At 42.8% G+C, this 18,692-nt stretch overlaps 1 protein-coding gene across 4 annotated transcripts in view; it reads right to left on the reverse strand.

The window, feature by feature from the left end:
- The window catches only part of LOC115593737 (arrestin red cell), a 30,845-nt gene extending 12,679 nt beyond the window's left edge, over positions 1-18,166 (reverse strand). For 2 of the 4 annotated variants that reach the window (XM_030437354.1, XM_030437351.1), the window contains exons 1-6: positions 17,809-18,165; positions 5,809-5,839; positions 4,415-4,475; positions 2,346-2,390; positions 1,764-1,861; positions 574-672 (exon numbers count right to left, since the gene is read on the reverse strand). In XM_030437354.1, the coding sequence (XP_030293214.1) occupies positions 574-672; positions 1,764-1,861; positions 2,346-2,390; positions 4,415-4,475; positions 5,809-5,839; positions 17,809-17,831 (357 nt within the window). In that variant the 5' untranslated portion in view covers positions 17,832-18,165. Of the gene's footprint in view, positions 1-573; positions 673-1,763; positions 1,862-2,345; positions 2,391-4,414; positions 4,476-5,808; positions 5,840-17,808 lie in introns of all 4 variants that reach the window. The other 2 variants (XM_030437352.1, XM_030437353.1) reach the window with 2 other exon arrangements.
- Positions 18,167-18,692: the final 526 nt, after the last annotated feature.

Here is an 18,692-nt window from a genome sequence, read left to right on the forward strand (position 1 = left end):
GATGGTTTGTTTCTCTTGATCCAACATCTTTATGTCTCGTTCACTACATGTCTAAATCTTTAGTGGTCTCACAATTTGATTCCGACTCAGCTGTCAAGACTCAAACACACCTCAATTCATGGTGCCGACAACCTTCTTTATTACTACACACGGCTACTTAATATCATTTATATTCACATTTATTTAAAAAGTCCCTCCAATAATCAGAATACAACAGTCTACGATACAAACGCTGCACTTTTTCAATACCTGTGTATCCGAAATCCAACGTGTTCTCCAAGATGTCGGCTTTTAAAGTTCTGTTTTTTGTAGTTTTTTAAAAAATCATTGGCTGCTGATTACCGCCTCCCTCCAACATAACATCAGCCTCATGTCGGCCCACAATTCAAAGCACAAGCGCGACATTGCAGCGTTACTTCACATCTTCATTGTCGGACAATCAACGATCGACAGAGGCAGAATCTTCCACACCTCTGTTGTTCACACGTGTCGTGTGTCTTTAATCGCTCGACATGAATCTACAAATATCCTTCTTGAACCTGGCAGCCATGTTGGAAATGAGCAGTGACTCACAGTGAAGTAGAAGGGGTGTGCATGCTGGCCGAGTTTCTTCAGCAGCCTCTCCTGCAGCCGGCTGTTGGGTTTCCTCTCCTCGGGCACCGGAGGGAAGGCCTGAGACAGACACAGAGATGTTGATCACGTTCAGCCTTCAGATGTCTTGTTAACTTCGCAGGTTTCTCCAGATATTTACTTAACTAGAAGTCTGCGTACCACAGTGTAAAAATACTTCATCACAAGTTAAAGTCCTGTATCAAAAACATGAATAAAGTCTGATCAGTAAAGTGTCCCTGCAGGCTGTGGGTGTTGTTCTCTTCTGTCTGATGTCATTAGATTATTGTGACGCGTCATTAATATAAAAGCAGGATTTCACTGTTGAGGTTTTTGAGGTGGAGCTCAATTGGAACTATTCTGGATTTCCAGTCTGGATTCATCTGCTAATCGTTTTCTCCATTAATCCACTGATCATTTGACACTGAGCCCGAAGTGACGCGTTCAGTGTTTGTTCAGTCCAAACCTCAACTTCATTACAAACACATTCAAATACATTCAGAGGAAAAGCAGCTGATCTGAAACCAGCTGTGAAGCCACTGTATTCAAAAAAGACTAAACAATGACACAATAGTTGTCAAACAATCGATTAAAAAACGTATAATTTAATAAAGTCTTGTCATGTGTTTTGTGTGTGAAAACCTTAATTTCTAAAGGAACTATTTGATTTTTGACTTTTGAGTTGACTTGTGGAGTAAAAGTGTGAAGAACTATGAAACAAAAGACTCAATTTAAGTACAAGTACCTCAAATCCATTCTTAAAGGGCAACTCCACCAGTTTTCAACAGCAACATCTGATAAACATCTTCCAGAGATGTCACTCAGTGATCCAGTTGCATTGTGGGTAATGTAGGCTTTCAGATTTAAAGACATTTCTGGTTCTGCCGTGTCAATTTTTGTTTTTAAACTGTCCATAAGTAGTCTAACAGTGCTGTAGGAGGTAAATGTTAGCCTACATTACCCACAATGCAACCGAGTCACTGAGTGACATCACTGGATTACATGCACCTTCCTCTGGAGCCACGAGAGGTGTTATAATACTTTTTCTATATAGTAAACATGTGAACACACTTTAATGTGTACATTTGGTGGAGTTGCCCTTTAAGTAGAGTAGTTGAGTAAATGTACTTAGTTACAGTGTCGTCAGCTCTCACCTGGAAGGTGGAGATGTAGAGATCCTTCCTGAACGACAGACCCAACACGTCCAGGTCCTCACGACCGTATCGAAACGCACAGGTCAGCGTGACGAAGACTACAGAGAAGAAGAGGAAGAGGAGGAGGAGGAAGAGGAAGAGGAAGAGGAAGAGGAAGAGGAGGAGGAGGAAAAAAGAAGAAGCAGAAGAAGAAGAAAAAGAGGAAGAGAAGCTGGTGAATTAATCAGTGGTTCAGAAATGTTACCTGCTGTCTGTTGGAAAACATTAGTGTTGTGTTGTTTTTATTGTCTTGACTGAATTTGCAGCTTCTCACTGTTCTGTGTTTGTTTCTGGTCTGAGCTCACTGAGCTGCAGCTGCAGGAATAAAAACCACAGGAAGGAACTTTTCATCAGCAAGTAGTAACTAAAGAAATGGCTGATATCAGTGAGCTGCCATCGCTGTGCTTTTTTTTTTTTTTAAATAAAACTGATTATGAAATATTTCAAACACTTGGAGCCGGATCCACAAGTGACCCGACTGTCGGAGCTCACTTGACCCTCTTTCATGAAATCACTTTGATGTCCAGGAGGAAGCTGTCGTACCTTTCCGGTCCTTCAGATACTCGGGGTCGACGAGGATCACTCCATCTGTCAGCAGGAAGGAAGGAAGACAAAACACACCGTCATCAGAAAACACCGTCCACAGAGTTAAACTGTTGCTACCTTAAAGAGCTGAGCCTCCACACACACACACACACACACACACACACACACACACACACACACACACACACACACACACACACACACACACACACCTGAGGCTCTCTAACACACCTGGAGTTCCTTGTTTCAGTCGACAGCTCACGTTACAAACTAAACCCTCAAAATCTAAAAAACTTTTTGGGGGCGTCTGACTCTATTATAATACTTATTCAGTTTTTCTTCCATCAGTCAGCATCAAGCGTCAGACATAATTTGATTCAGGAGAACTTTAGTTTCAGTCTGATTCACTTAAAGTCCCAATTCTACATTTGCTTGGTCTCAGAATGGATGAATGGAACAGTAACTCAGACAGACGCTCAGGAAGTTCAGTTTTACTGATTAAAAAAGGATGAAGTCAGACTGTGTTAGACTCCATCTGACCTTTTCTAAGCAAATTACAGCCATTTATCAGAATATTATCGTTGGTGTAATCCTGTATTTCATTAAATGAACCATGCAGATGTCTCCAAAACAGTTCAGAGAGTAAATATAAAGATTATTATCTCACAACAGAGGACAAGAAAGACAAATATATGACCACGAGAGGAAGACACTACGCACGTTTCTTTGAGGAATGCTCAAATAAACACTGAAAGGCTGAGAAACTCAACTTTACATGAGTCTTTTAAGCATATACGCAGGATTAGTCGTTCTAAATAGGGGTGTCAACGTTTACAATTTTTTCTACACGTGTAAACGGGGCTTCTAACCGACGTGTAACCGGTTACACGTCGGAGATTTATGATCTCTTTCTATCGCAGTTGTGGTGGCACCGATGCCAGCAGCAGTCTCTCCCTCCAACTTGTTCGGGTGTTTCCATCGCAGGTGGTTTAGCATGGATCCCGTGCTGTTGTTGTAAGCCAACTTTGCCTGACATAGCCTACACTCAACTTGATTTCCACTGGCAGTTTGTACAAAAAACACACAGTGCTCCGCTTGTTGACCGCCGCCATCGTGTCCCCCAGTCAACTTGAAGTGACGTGACGTGACGCGACACTGGCTGTGGGATTTTTTTTTTTTCCAACATTGTGCCCCATTCATCTATTATGTATGCGGATAACTGCGCTAGTGGGAACATTTAAGTGTATAGTTAGTTAATGTTATTATCTGAAGCTTTCAGGCAACATTATCTTACTTTCACTTTTAAAAATTGCGTCCGTCTAATTTTCCTTCGGGCGTCGGTATCAATTTATAGCGGGTCGGCTCTGGTACGGAATGCAATCTGTGCTACTGTCGGAAAACGGGTCGGATGCGGTGACCCGTGCAGGACTCTGGTCTAAGTGACCATTTTAATCCTCTAGCCAATTATCAAGCTAAATATCCAACATGCTAGTTAACGTCAAAGGCTGCGGTGGAAGACGACGGTAAAATATTTCCACTAGATTAATTTATGCCTGAATTTTTAAGGTGTGGCGGCTTTTATTTTGCCGTGGCGGTGCGCCACAGTCAATTACATGTAGGGGAAACCCTGAATACTATATATATTGATGAGAAATTAAGGAGGAGGAGGAGGAAGAAAAAAAGACGTGTAAACGGTTATTGATTTTTCTAAACGGTTATGATTTGTTATCCGTGTACGCGTTTACACGTGTAGACATTGACACCCCTAGTTCTAAAGTTATTACACATTTTAGAACAACAGCTATGTTCAGCCGGCTGCAGCTGTCTGGGTCTTTGGGGGTTAAATGCAACCTTTATAATTACAACCATGTCTGCAAAACAATGCCTATAAAATGTATTTTCACGTAGAAATTGTATCAAAATGTATCAAAGTCTTTTTGGAAACACGCTTTGAAAATGAATTGGAAATCGTGGAAAGCAAACATCATACGTGAATCACCTTCCTCGGGACTTTTAAACCTCTCGATTGAATATCAGTGAACAAACATCCAGATGTTTGGACTCACCCACTGGGTCCACGTGGTCCAGGTGATCCACAAAGTCTCTCTTTCCCAGGTAAACTGTCACCTGCAGACCAATCACAGCGTCTCGTTTCATTCACTTACTTTAATCACAACAGCAGATGATGATTGGATCAGCTGGTCTGAAACCATCAGTGATGTCACGGTCAACAGAAACTGATATAAATGTGGAAATGCTTCATTCGATACGACCATTTTTACCACCATCACTAAATGATGTTCACAGCGTGGTACTACAGATTCACACACAGATGTACAGATTCTCTGAGGTTGAGCAGACACACAGTAATCAGCTGACTTGATCTATCTTTAGCTGTCTGACCTATTTAATCAAACGATCATAAAATAAGATTGATTATTAATCCTGAAGGAAATTATGGTGCTAGAGAAGTTTCTACTTAAAGGGATAGTTCGGGTTTTTTGAAGTGGGGTCATATAAAGTACATATCTGTAGTCGATCTGTTTCCGACCGTAATCACGATCAGCGCAGCCTCAGTTTGGAGAAGTAGAGAGCCGCACCAGCCCAGACGCTCAGCTTTGTACTGCAGTGAACGGGGTTCAGCAAAAAATCGAAATAAACCACCTAAAACAAGGCTCACCTAAAAAAATCTATATCAGGTCAAGTGTACGTTGTATAGATAAAATTCACACCGCTTTACATCGCCGTCAGACCGCGCTTTCTTTTGGCACTATATTTTCTCAACCGCAGAACCCCCGTATCCCTACGCATGAGCGCTAATGCGGAAGGATACGGAGAGTTAAGTTTAGTTTTTATCGAAAGTAAACCTCTCTTCCAGCCGCCGCTCGCAGATCAGCTGCTGCCCAGTTACGCTAGTGCGTAGGGATACGGAGGTTCTGTGGTTGAGAAAATGTAGTGCCAAAAGAAAGCGCGGTCTGACGGCGATGTAAAGCGGTGTGAATTTTACCTATACAACGTACACTTGAACTGGTGTAAAAAATTTTACGTGAGCCTTGTTTTAGGTGGTTAATTTAGCTTTTTTGCTGAACCGTGTTCACTGCAGTACAAAGCTGAGCGTCTGGGCTGGAGCGGCTCTCTACTTCTCCAAACTGAGGCTGCGCTGATCGGTGATTACGGTCGGAAACAGATCGACTGTAGATATGTACTTTATATGACCCCACTTCAAAAAACCCGAACTATCCCTTTAAGGACAACTGGGTAAAACAGCTATTTTAAGCCATCAGTGTAACTAAGTACATTTTCCAAAGTACTGGACTCAGTTTACTTGAGTATTTCCATTTTCATGGTGGCATTACTGCTTTTATTTAAAGTATCTGAACACTGCTCCTCGTGTTTTATTCCCTCGTCCTCACGATGTCACTGACTCAGGTGCTGCAGAGTAAATAAAGGTCTGACTCACCTTACAGTTGGGGCTCGACTTCTTGAAAACTCTGAGAGGTTTGGAAAGAGGAAGAAGACGAGAGGGAAGAGACAGAAGACACTCGCGTTAGTCATCTGTTTGTTTGGGTTCCATTCGTCTCCATCAGGAGGAAAAAAAACACACAGTGAAGATGTTTCAACAGTTTGTCTAAATAATCTGAGGAAATGTCTCCGTTGCAAACAAGCCCACTGTTTATTTCAACACAGCAGGAAACTGAGGAGGAAGTGGTTTGGGGGGAAAACTCACTCTATACGACCCGGGTTATTATGGGATGTGAGCACAGAGCTTTAATGGGGGCAGGTGGACGAGTCCCGGCTGCTCAGGTGTTCTCGTCTGGTTACAAACTACTCAGAACAGACAGGAAGCTATATTCTCCTGCCTGATATTGAAGCATGTGACGCTCTGACTCAGAGACACTGACACTCTTAATAACTGTGAGCAGAACTGCGAACGATAGAACACCACATAAATATAACATGATGGTAGAATGACATTTCTGTTGGTTGCATGTTTAATGTTTCAGTCTCCTCGACGCTCCACACGCCTGATTATTTCAGTTTTCGCCGCTTCTATTCAGGTTTTCTGCTTAGAGACGGACAGAACTAGTTACTGCAACATCACCAGACTCCCTTAACAAATCGCTCAATTTAAAGAGTTGTTTCATGGAGGAGAAACTTTGCAAACTTTGTGAAACAGCTAAGACAAATTCTAAAATCATTGTGTCCTTGTTGTAAATTCAGCATTAAATCTTTCAGCTGAAGTTGTTTGTCTCCTTGTAAAAAGTGTCAGTTTGTGGCAGCATGTCTGTACCAGCCTGTCTGCTTCTGTGTTAAAGTGCTAAAGTCTTACCTGCCAACATTGATCAGCTGTTTGAACACACTGTTTACATTGATTTCACCATTTACACTCCATTTATGCAAAAATCAATCATTTCATTTACAGTAAACGTGTCGACTTTAATCAATATAAGCTACTTCTTTGTCCCCGTGGAGAAAGTCCCCAGACTCCCGATAAAAAACGTTCAGTTTAGTGAGCTGTCGAGTTAAGAGACACTTACAAACTTCTATGAAAAACGCCGTCTCTGACAAATTCTTCAAGTTATTTCTGTCTTTGTGTAAAAAGCATCATGTCCGTTCATCTAAGTGTTTATTTGCATGTAGAAAGGAAGTGAGATGAGATCACAGGTGTGAAATGACGAGTTTGAAGCTGGACACTCGTTGTCGGCTCACTCATGTTGACACCAGGTATGAAATTCCTCGTATACTGAAATGCAAATCAGACTTCAGGGATAATCACGAGCACAGTATCGATCAGAACATCACACGGACGCCTGCTCGGCTTCATGAAAGATTAATAAAGCGCGTGCAAACAGACCGCAGCCATCAAGGCTTCCAGAATCGTGTGACATGGTCACTTCCTGCACGCACCACAACACAAACAGGAAATAACAAATACAGCAGTTTCCTCTCCTCACTTCTCTGGTTTGACGCCGAAACAGTTAAAAAAAAACCCTCCGCCGAGTCGTTGGGGAGAAACTCAAACATCTGAGCTCTGCTGGAGCGTCTGAAGCGAGCGAAGCTGCTTTCGCTGTTCCAGCAGCCAATAAACTGTTTACAACTGAGCAGCAGCTCCAGCTGATGGCTGCTTCCTGTCGCAGACGCTGATCCTTTCCACACCGCCGTTATATTTAGATCACTTCAAAGCACAAATTAAAAATGATTTACAAGTTTTCTGACTCCAGTTTTGGCACTAAAGGCTTGTTTATCACGGTGGTGTTTTTAACTGCAGCCACACAGAAACAGTCAGTAACGAGCTGCAGAAACACTACAAATAACTCTCAGCTGTGGACGAGGGGGGATGCCGCTCTGGTTTCTGTTTGTGTTCATTATTGATGGATTTAGATTATTTTCTCAATCAGTTACAGTGTTAAACCCATTAATACAGTAAGAAATGTCTATAACCATCTTTAAATGTCTGGTTTTGTCTGACCAACAGTCAAAAACCAGCAGACGTTCAGATTAATGTGACATGAAACAGAGAAAAGCAGCGAACCAGAGAGAACCATCAGCTGCTCACTTCAGTGTTTAAACTTCAGAGTCACTTTCTTTACGTTTCCAGCAGAAACTGCTCGTATGTTACTGATAGTTTGACCAAAAGCTCCGTTGTTGTTTCTGTTTATCGTGTCCATGGTTCATTTCCAACTCTATGGTGATTTATTCAGTCATGCAAACTTGATTACATTTACAACAATAAGTAAATCTAAAGACATTTAACCTGCAACAACTTTAAAACTCTGTTCTGATCCAAAATGTGAATCTTTGCTCGTTCTCTGAGACTTATGTGACCACACTGACTCTTCACTGTGTTCGACTGGTGTTTGGAAAGTGCAACAGGTATTTTTCCATTAAGACATTTCATAAACCAAATGAATTAATATTAATCAAGTAGTAATTGTTAGTTGCAGCCCTAAATGTGACTGAGTGGAGCTGAACACACGCTGCAGATCAACTATGGAGATCGATCGATCCTTATTTGTGCAGCACCACTTTACAACAAAGGTCTATACTGTCATTTATTTACAGACACCGAACATTTCCTCCATGAGTACGCTCCTGGAGACAGCGGTGAGAAAATACTGCCGGTTAACAGGCAGAAACCTCGAGCAGAACCAGACGCAGTGGTGGGCGACCATCTGCCCAGACCGGGTCAAATGTTTTGAACATGTTTTGCTTAAAGAACTTCACGTTTTCTCTAAAAGTCGTCAGTAATCTGGAGTCACTCTGTGGTGGCAGAAATCTGGTTTCTGATGTTCAGCAGTAAATCAGGACAATAACTTCAACAGCAGCGTTTGAAGACGTGACACACGTACAGCTGCTGTGATGAAGTCAAACATTTCTAAACACTTTTGGTTGCAGAACAACGGAAACAGTTTTCATCATACAGTTCTGGTAAACTTTATTGTGTCTGTGTTAGACGAGACGCAGACTAACTCTTCACATCCAGCCTGAGAATCTAAACAACCAACATCAAGATCAGAATCCGACCCAACGAGACTCAAAGATCCAACTGCAGCCACTTTAAACATTTACTGAACTTTACACTGAAAGAATCACAATTTGATTCTTAGACTAAAATTCAAGTGACTGTTCAAACAAAATGTATATTCAGGTTCTGCTCTTTTCCACACGTTTTTGCGCAGATTTGTTCACAGTTTGAAACGGCAGAAATGATCCACCAACACTATTATACAACAATTATTACAAGCGAAGGTCGACACAGATACTGACAAGATATCTGACTGATGTCAGCAGTCGTTGAGAAACATACGAGAAACATGAAGCAAGTTCCTAAACTTCAAGTTCCTCCTGATGAAGCAGTTTAAAACAGACACGACTGCAATCCCTCCCTGTAGTCAGGCGTTTAACAAACACAAATATTGGTACGTAAATGTCAGGAAAACTTTCTTCCTAAAGCCCAAAATGAGGTGTTCAATAGTCTTGTTCTTTCAAACCAACAGTCCAAAGATTTTCAGATTACAGTGATAAAATCTGATTAGCTGGTTTACTCAATTGACTGATGGATCAATAAACCAATGCCTCAGCTCTAGTTGCACATTAAAATGCCAATGCAGATCCAACGCAGCATAAACTTGAACAGCGGCTGAACTTCATCAGACCTGAGCCGAGATGACTCAGGATCTGAACCTGTGAGAGCAGCTGAAACATGACGCTCTGTTTTCGATCTCTGACGCTCTCAGTTCCCGTCGTGAGCGTCAGATGTTTATCTCTGCAGACAACGTGAGTGTGATGTGAGGTCGGACCGGCTGCCGTGGGAATAAGCTCTTGAAGAAAACAGCCGGCTGCATGTAAACACGCTTTAACGCTCGGCTGGATGCTTCCAAAAGTTTCCAGGCGGATAAACGGCGAGCGGCGGCGGCGGCGGATCCACCTGCAGCAGGTCGGTCTGCGGGGACGCCGGCTCAGATAAACAGACGGAGGAGAGTCCCGTCCCCCTGACAGCAGACTGATGTGACGCTTCATGCCTGGACAAGAACTCAGTGTTTTTATCAGACGGGATCGTTCTAACTGCTTTACATCCAGCTGTGGACTGCGTGTGTGTGATGGTGGCTTGTTTTTCCTGCAAATTAATCATTTTTGTCGTCATTCGTTCCTTTACTCCTCTGATGATTACAATAGTTTGGCTTTAGTGGTGAGATTTGTCCCATAATACCATAAAAGAGGTTTGATAAAATGTTCCAGATGCAGATGTGTGGAGAGGTCGCCGCTGGATTCTTCTGCTGTTTACACGTTTCCAAAGCAAAAAACTATACAAAACGAAAAAACGCAATGTTCCCGAGGTTGAAAGAAACAAATACATGGATTTTTTTTGGCACTAAAATGAAAGCTTTAAAGACTAATGAGCTCTAATTGGCTGTAAACTCTGCCGTCTATAAACTTGGAGAGCGTTCAGTCGTCTCTGTCCGGTTATCAGACATGAACCCAATGGACTCGTCTCATCAACCCGTGACATTAAACCTGCAATAATCTGCCGTCTCATGGGAAACAGGACTCATGAAACGCAGCTAAGAGACTAATTCTGAGTAAAAGACGATATAAGTCGGGCTGTCCTGAAAGAAAATACTACTTTTAGGGCTTTTCAGTGTTAATGAACAGTGAATATCTGAAGCTTCGGTCGAGGGAAACAATCGTCTTTGGGTTTAATTAAAGACATGACTTTTTAAAGATTCTGCCATGCTACAGTGTTGTTGTATACTCAATCATTTATCTTCTAAATCCTGTTCTTAAACTTAAGAAGCAACCACACAACAAACTGTTGGACTGTGTGAACACCGAGCAGCCAGAAACTAAAGGAAACAGTTTAATCACATCATCACGTGACGCGCCGTGGCCCAAAGAAAACTTTTTTAACTTGCATTGCAAAACTTTTTTTGAGCGTCACAACCAACGCGAAATGACTCGTTTCACCATCAGAATTTAAATCATTCAGTCAATAACATTTGGAAAGTCTAGAAGTGCTGCACGATTAATGATTTTACACCTGTTGAGTGGTGACTTTTACACCCAGGAAGTCAAACTTTTTTGGCTTCATGCTCCACTTTCATAGAAAGAACAGCGTCACATCTGACACCGTATCCAGATTTACCTTAAAACATCGATAACGGGCAACAAAACAGACTTCATGATACGTTAAAGGGCACCACACAAACTCAAAAATACTCTAGGGTTGTTTTGTCACATCTGACACCGTATCCAGATTTACCTTAAAACATCGATAACGGGCAACAAAACGGACTTCATGATACGTTAAAGGGCACCACACAAACTCAAAAATACTCTAGGGTTGTTTTGTAACCCAATTGCCGCAGTTTACGTTTCTTTAGGTTTGATTTGTCTTTTCTCTGTCGTCACAACGCTGTTTATGCTCTGGTTAGGTTTTGTCACCACTACCACGTGGTTAGGGTAAAAAAACCATCAAGTTTTGACTTGAAACACGTGTTGTTGTCGCTACAATCACAGCTAGAAATTGTCCCAAGATATTAAAAATATCAAGCGGTTTCTAACTTACAAATGTTGAAACGAAGCCCATGACAGGAAATACATTTGATCATTTCTGGTTTGCAGAAACGTTCCTGCTAACATGTCATCCCAGTGACTGCGCTGGTTTAAAGAGGGTAAACTTTCCATTTTCTCTCTAAATGTCCTGATGCAGACGCCCTCGTCTTTCATCACTACAGCATTTTATTATAAAATGTCTTTGTGCACAAGCAGATTTTAAAAGTTCCAACACAATAACCACATGCTGTTTTAACTGTTACATGAGGGGAAATTAATGTTTGTTTAACTTCCGTCAGACCGTCAGTCGGAACTGTATGAGATGTAAATGTTCTGTAGAGAAGAGGCAGATGGAAGGACAGGAAGTGTCTCTGCTCACCGAGGAAACCGTCTGTCCTTTGGTGCAGAGTTCACCGGGTTGATCAGAACAGTTTCATGCAGACTCAATCATTAGCCAAACAACAGGCAGAGTGAACTTCACACTCTGAACACGGTGACTCAGAGAAGCAGACTCTGCCGCTCGCTTCAGCTCAGGAGGCTGCAGTCTTGTTGACGGCACTTCCTCACGTTGGACCGGTTCCTCGCTGCACTTCCTCTGCAGCAGTTATCACACTTCAGTCTGATGAGCTGCTGCCCACAAACACTTGTCACTCATCTTCCTGCTCAAAATCAGCCTTGAAGTGGCTTCATCAACAGTTAACACGTCTGATGCTCGACACAAGTGGAAGAATGGAAATCCCTAAACACGACCTTCAACCCAGGTCACAGAATACCATTTCCTCATAACATGGGTCTTATTTTGGCGGTTCTGCCCATCCTTCCTGTCCCTCCTGATAACATTTAACTCACCAGCCATCAACACAGACACGCAGACTTAAACACGGCTGTGGCACTGCAACACAAGCCATCAGAGCTTCAACAACACCAACTGAACCGCTCGTGTGGAGGAAACAGAAGACGATATTATTGGTTATAATCACCTGTTACATTAAATACCTGTTGGTGTGTTTGATGAATAAAACACTGAAGATCAGCGACGGTGCAGGAAGCACAGAAGCAAATCTCAGAGTATCTGACGATTAACAAAGTAGTTGAAAGATAATTGATTCAAAAACATTTAGGACTGTTTCAGAACAGAACGGTGGACGTCGAACAGAAACACACACCTGTTGTGTTCGGATGCAAAACGGTCCAACACAGACGTCCAGAGACGGTTCTGTAAGTTCTGGTGACACGTTTTCTAAGTCTGATAAGGAAAATTGAAATTGTTTTAGAATCTTTAAATTCACTGTGCAATAAAACTCTACTTCATAACAGTACGTTGAAGCAGAAATCGTGTTTATTGCTGGTTTAAATGTAAATATTAATCATATCAATAATGAAAAAAAAACAAACCACTCTCCCGTTCGAGCTGCACAGATGTGACGATCTGATGCTTTATTTTGTCGTATATGACGGAATATCTGCAGATGAAGCGTCCAGCGGAATGTTCCGAGCGCTTCGGCTTTTTTCTGTGTGGCTGTTTCGAAAAAGCTTGAAGTTGAAACTCTGTGAAACTTCTCAGAAAGACTGTGTTGACATCACTGTGGCTCTTTTTATTTTTCTGGCCCCGGCGACAATATTTACCGTATTTTAGTCTCTTATGGATAATGTCATCGCCCACATCCTCCTCGCTCTGAGGTTGAATAAAAAACACACTGATCCTCTGTGGTTCACTATCGCTGTCGATCATACAGCGGTGGTTGTCAAGATATTGTTGTCACAGAGAGTTTTTTCTCTCAGCCCTCAAACGCTTCATCTTAGCGCTCCTGAACGCTCAGTCAGCACTTTCCTGCTCGCAAGAAACTCCATGTGGACGCGAGCCCCGAGTTAAATCCTGGACCCAGCCGGTTCCTCGACGCTCAGACGATGAAATTAAAATCGTGTTGCATCAGTCTCACTGAAGGGAAACGACAGATGAGAAATGGAGCTCCTTTGAGTTAAAGTATCTTACTGAAGCTTAAACCCTGAATATAGTTATCAGGTTTGCCTTCTGATAACTGTCAGGTCCGATCCAAGCTGATCAATAGTTTATATCTGTTATGTGAACAGAATCAGAATGGAGCAGGTTGTTGTTTCAGTCGGTCAGCACAGCTCAATATTTGGTACAAAATGTCATTTGCTGTATGTTTGACATTACACAATAATATTCAGATACGATCACGCAGCGTTACATTCTGAGATATCAGCTACTTTCTAACAGGAACACAGTTAACGACTTGAACTCTGCAACAGAAACAGTCGTCCAGCACCGTGTTGGTGTTTTAACTTCATGTGATGTTCAAACGCTTCGTATCTCTGACGTCTGAACAACCTGAGCTCAGCAGTTATATCGTCAATTAACCATAATAAAATGTCAAACTTCAAGTCTGACAACTTCTAATCAAGTTTTTCTGAATATAAAAACAACAAATATATTGTTCCAAATTATTTCTAAAGGAAACAGAAACATACAAAAAGGTATTTCTTAAAACGAAGCGGACAGAAGATTTGGAGTTCTGCTGGAAGACGAATACGTGTTTTTTATTTCAGGCTGATTTTAACAGGATCATGTGAACAGCAGACGGGTCCGCTGTGTTTTCACAGGGTGAAGCTACAGTTTGGTGATTAACATCACTCGACTAATGGCTTCAGCACTATGTGAGATTACTTCTGTCACTGCTCTGACATAAAACTGTTCCTCTGGTGTTACGGCCTGAAACATCCTCATCACACACAAAGATTCAAACCCTGGAGATGCAACAAGACGCCTTTCAATTCAATCTGAAGCAAGGAAACCAGGAGACGTTAATAAAAGGTTTAACTTCATGTAAATGTCGGCTCTCGTCACTCTCGTCCTGACTGAAGCAGAGTCGTCTTCTTCAACAGCGACGCTCAACCCACAAACACGCTGTTAAATCCTCGACCACGTCAGGAAGAAGGCCTCCTCTCTCTCCTGTTGATCTCCAGAAGGACATGCTTTGATTTTGTTACTCGCTCACTAATTCAGTTTGCTGTTTTCAGGGTTGAAGCCAAAAAACAACAACCAAAAAAAAACCCAAAACACTGTCCTGCCTTCAGCCTGCACCGACACAGCTGCTCTCCTTTAACACAGTGATGATATCAGTGCTGCTCGGCTCTCTCTCGGTTACCAGAGATGATTTGCAGATTTTACTGATTACATTTAAAGATATTTACGGGCTGCTGCTCCACAACAAACCCCGGCCTCACATGTCTGCTGGCTGATCCTCTCAGGCTGTTCACACATAAGAGAGCGACAGGTTTCTGTTCAATGTGAATCAGAACCGGCTCCACAGTCCGGCGCCGCCCGCTGAGCTGCAGACACTCTGAAGAGTTCTGCTGCAGAGAAAAGCTCAACTTTAACAAATGTTCTGTGACGAGCAGGCGAGAGCAGAAACTGAAGCGCAGCGTTGTTTCACTGCTCGGCTGCGTCACGCTGATCACTCTCAGCCGGTCCAACACCATTGTTGGACTGAACAGAATCTACATGGCACGTTGAGAAAAGTGCTGCAAAAAGGCATTCAGGGCTCAGGAAGAAAAACGACTTCACATTGTGTGAGCAAAGTGGCCGCATGAGAAAATAACCGACCAATAACAGCAGAGTCAAAATATCTATCTGAAGAGGAAACAGGCCTGAACACGAGCCGGGCGGAACCGGACCAGAACAATGCCGAGCGACAGAATCATTGACCACATACCTCAATACATCGACAATACTGTGTGATGACTGCTGGTATTGTTTGATAGTGACGCAGTGTGTAATGAGTCTGGTAAGTTGGTGACTTCACTGTAACACGCCTTTAACACAGGAAACAGCAACACTGGTGTCACATCACCATAAACAATACAACAGTGACGCGTTGCCAGCGAGTCTGCTTGTTTTTCTCCCACTGCATCACAGTTTCCATTATTCAATAATTAGGTTCTTTTAAATCTGTTTCAATCCGACATTTAAAACTCTCCCGTCATCAAGTGTGCTGAGAATGATTCTTGTTTCACCGTGCAGTGTGAGAACAAACAAAGTAACTGTAAAGTGTGTTCGCACGAGTAGAAAACATGCAGTTTAATTACGATCTCCCTCAGCTGGGATCAATAAAGTATTTCTGATTAAGCGTAAATGTGAATTACACGAGGCTCTGCAGAGTGACGTGAGGAGACGACACAGCGGCTCAGTTTATTATCAGAAGTGTTTGCATGAAATATTCTGTGACATGAACTCAGAAACGTCCTGAATTCTGGGTGAGGTGGCGTCCAACGACCCAGATGAGCATTTCTCACAACTTTGTGACATTTTATAAACTCAACAATTAGTTGATTTATTTGCGAAAACATCTGCAGATCAACTGATAATGAATCAAACTGTCAGGTGCCTTTTTCTACAACTCCACAGAGTTTCTCTCAGAGATTTGTTGGACTACAAGTGAAAATCTGCGTAAAATGAACTGAAGTTAAACTTTCCAGTCGTTATGTGTTTGTTGTGTCAGTGCGACAGATAATCACCAGAACATGACGGACGGAACAGTCGACACTGAGCTATCGGTGTTCAGATAATACACACTCGATTATCCACAGCTGATCTGTGTGAGCCTGGAGCCACACAGTTCCTGTATGATGGCGTGTAAACACACTGAGGGGGATATCAGCAGTTTCTTCAACAGTCGTCACTGTTTGCATAATGTTTGTCTTTCCTCCTGCTCGTTTCCTCTCCTCCCTGTTTCCCACCTGTTTCCTAACAGGAAGTGACTGGAGTTCAGGGTGGAGAGAAAGAGCGAGGCAGGAAAGTTAACGCGGAGCCGGGAGTAAATGTCAGCGAGAGGCCTGATCATAGATTTCAATCTGTCCATCACGGCATAATTAAAGACGACAAGCGCAGCTCAAGACACAGCGTCTGCACATTTCTGCACACAAACTGTAAAATAACCAGCTCTTTGTCTCCACAACAAACACGCAGCACGTAAACAGCCTCGGATTAAAGCCGAGAGTCAGCAGTTTATCCTCACAGTCATCATTTTATTAAAATCCAGTGTGCAGGAGTATGGCGCGAACAAAACAACAGACTGCACTGTTGGAAAAGAACATTTTCAGCTGCAATAAACATAAAAAAAGACGAATAAACAAGGTCTGGTTGAGCAGCAGATTAACGGGAAAATACAGAGTTGTTTTGGGATTTTGTTATTTAATTGTAACACAGAAGTCTGAAAGCAGGATCTGAACAGCGATCAGGATCTGAACAGTGATCAGGATCTGAACAGTGATCAGGATCTGAACAGTGATCAGGATCTGCAGATATTCTGGATTAAGATTAAAGACCAAAACAAAGAAGGAGAGCACACAAACACAGCAGTGATGTGATTAATAGAGAGTGTATAAAAACCCAACAGGAGCATCCTGAGGCTGAAAGTGATCCGTCTGGATGTAAATATATTCAACTGTGTCAAAACACCATCTTCATCTGTCAAGAACCATCCGAGCCAGAGGCGTTTCCGCTGTTTACCTGCTCACACTGACTCCAGATCGGATCTGGTTCCTCCTCATCAGGTCACATCACCGGGAGAAACCTTCACTCTCGTCCAAACACATTTACAGCCAATTAGCATAAGCCTGCGGAACCCACATACCCGAAATTAGCCTCGATTGGTAGCAGGCTAACCCACACAGCCCCTCAGTGTTCGCGGTCGCACCAGACTCCATCCGAAAATATTTAAATTTTAAACGTTCCGTGTGTATTTAGCAAGATGGAACTCAACTCCACGTATTTTATGAATAACTTAAGTCTTCCGTCAAAATCGGCACTGATACCATCCACCAAGCAGCACTTTAATTCAATAAACTCTTGCATTTTACTATGGATTTCCATTGGTCGATACCGCCCACCACGGCCGTATTTTGCTGGAGAGGCACCGTGGGAATTCCTGCCTTCAACACCAACATTCATTTTATATTTGAACAAAGGCAGCTGCATTCAATCCGAGTGCACTGGATTAAACAGCACGTCTTACTGGGTTGTCTGCTGTTTCGATTTTTATAAAAGAGGCACATTAGCAAGATATCTAGATTTGACAGATTTCTGATCGGAGGCTGGTTCACCGTCCGGTCCGCTGGAGACGTATCGCGGTTAGCTAACCCCACCCTGCTGTGCTAACTTCGCCTCCTGTGAACGAGGTCATCCGGCTACCGGTTCCAACACGACCCAGGAGGACGCTCGGTCATCTTCGTGTCGGGTTTTTCTCATAAAGCGGGTAAATCTCTGCAGCACAGGCGGAGAAAAACTCCCCCGCCCGGGCCAGCAGCAGCTCGGCTAGCGTTAGCAAAGTGCGTGAGAAGGGATGCTAACTAGCTGTTAGCCTGTGTAGCCTCGCCGTCCTACCTGGTGCCCGCCTTGTCCCCCATCTCCTCGGCAGGCGGACGGCAGCAAGATCCCAACAAAATGAGCCCGGAATCGGCGGAGACTCGACTTTAGAAGATGTGTGTTTCTCCAGGAAGCTCCGCTCACCCGTCCATCCACATCGGCGCACAGCTAACTAGTTAGTATGCTAATTTAATTTAGCGCCGCCTCGGCTGCTGCTCGGGCTTCCGCAAAGGCAGGATCTCTGTGTGCGTGCGTGTGCGTGCGTGCGTGTGTGTGTGCAGCGGCTGCAGATCACGTTGCGCAACTCAGAAACATGACAACAAGAAGCAGCAGTGCATGTTAGAGACACACACGATGATGAAGAGTGACTCAACGCGATGATGCTTCACTACAACACACACACACACACACACACACACACAGTCTGTTTACACTTGACTTCTGAATCAAACCTTTAATTTACAGCTCAGATTCACTTTGAAATATAATGAGAATGTGCAGAATCCAGTTTTATTAAAAGCAGGACCAATTTGAGGTCACGTCCTCTTTTTATTTATTATGTATGTGTTTATTTATTTATTTATTTACTCTCTTGTTGCTCTACTTTGGTCTCTGTCTCCTCTTAAAGGTGCAATATGTAACAATCATTGCCTGTCAGATTCACAGTAATAACAGCAGAGAGCTGAGTTAAAGCCCTCGTGGGACATTATTTAATTAAACCTTCGTCTGGTGTGAAAATAGAGACAAAAACATCTTTAATCTCACTTGAACTGTGTCCTGAATCTCACACATGATCAACGTCAAAGTCGGCTTTATTGTCAGTTCTTCACATGTACCGGACATACAAAGGAATCGAAATTACGTTTCTAACTATCCCACGGTGAAGACAAAGTGCACAACAA

This window comes from Sparus aurata, chromosome 13 (assembly GCF_900880675.1).
Source record: "Sparus aurata chromosome 13, fSpaAur1.1, whole genome shotgun sequence".
NCBI lineage: Eukaryota > Metazoa > Chordata > Actinopteri > Spariformes > Sparidae > Sparus > Sparus aurata.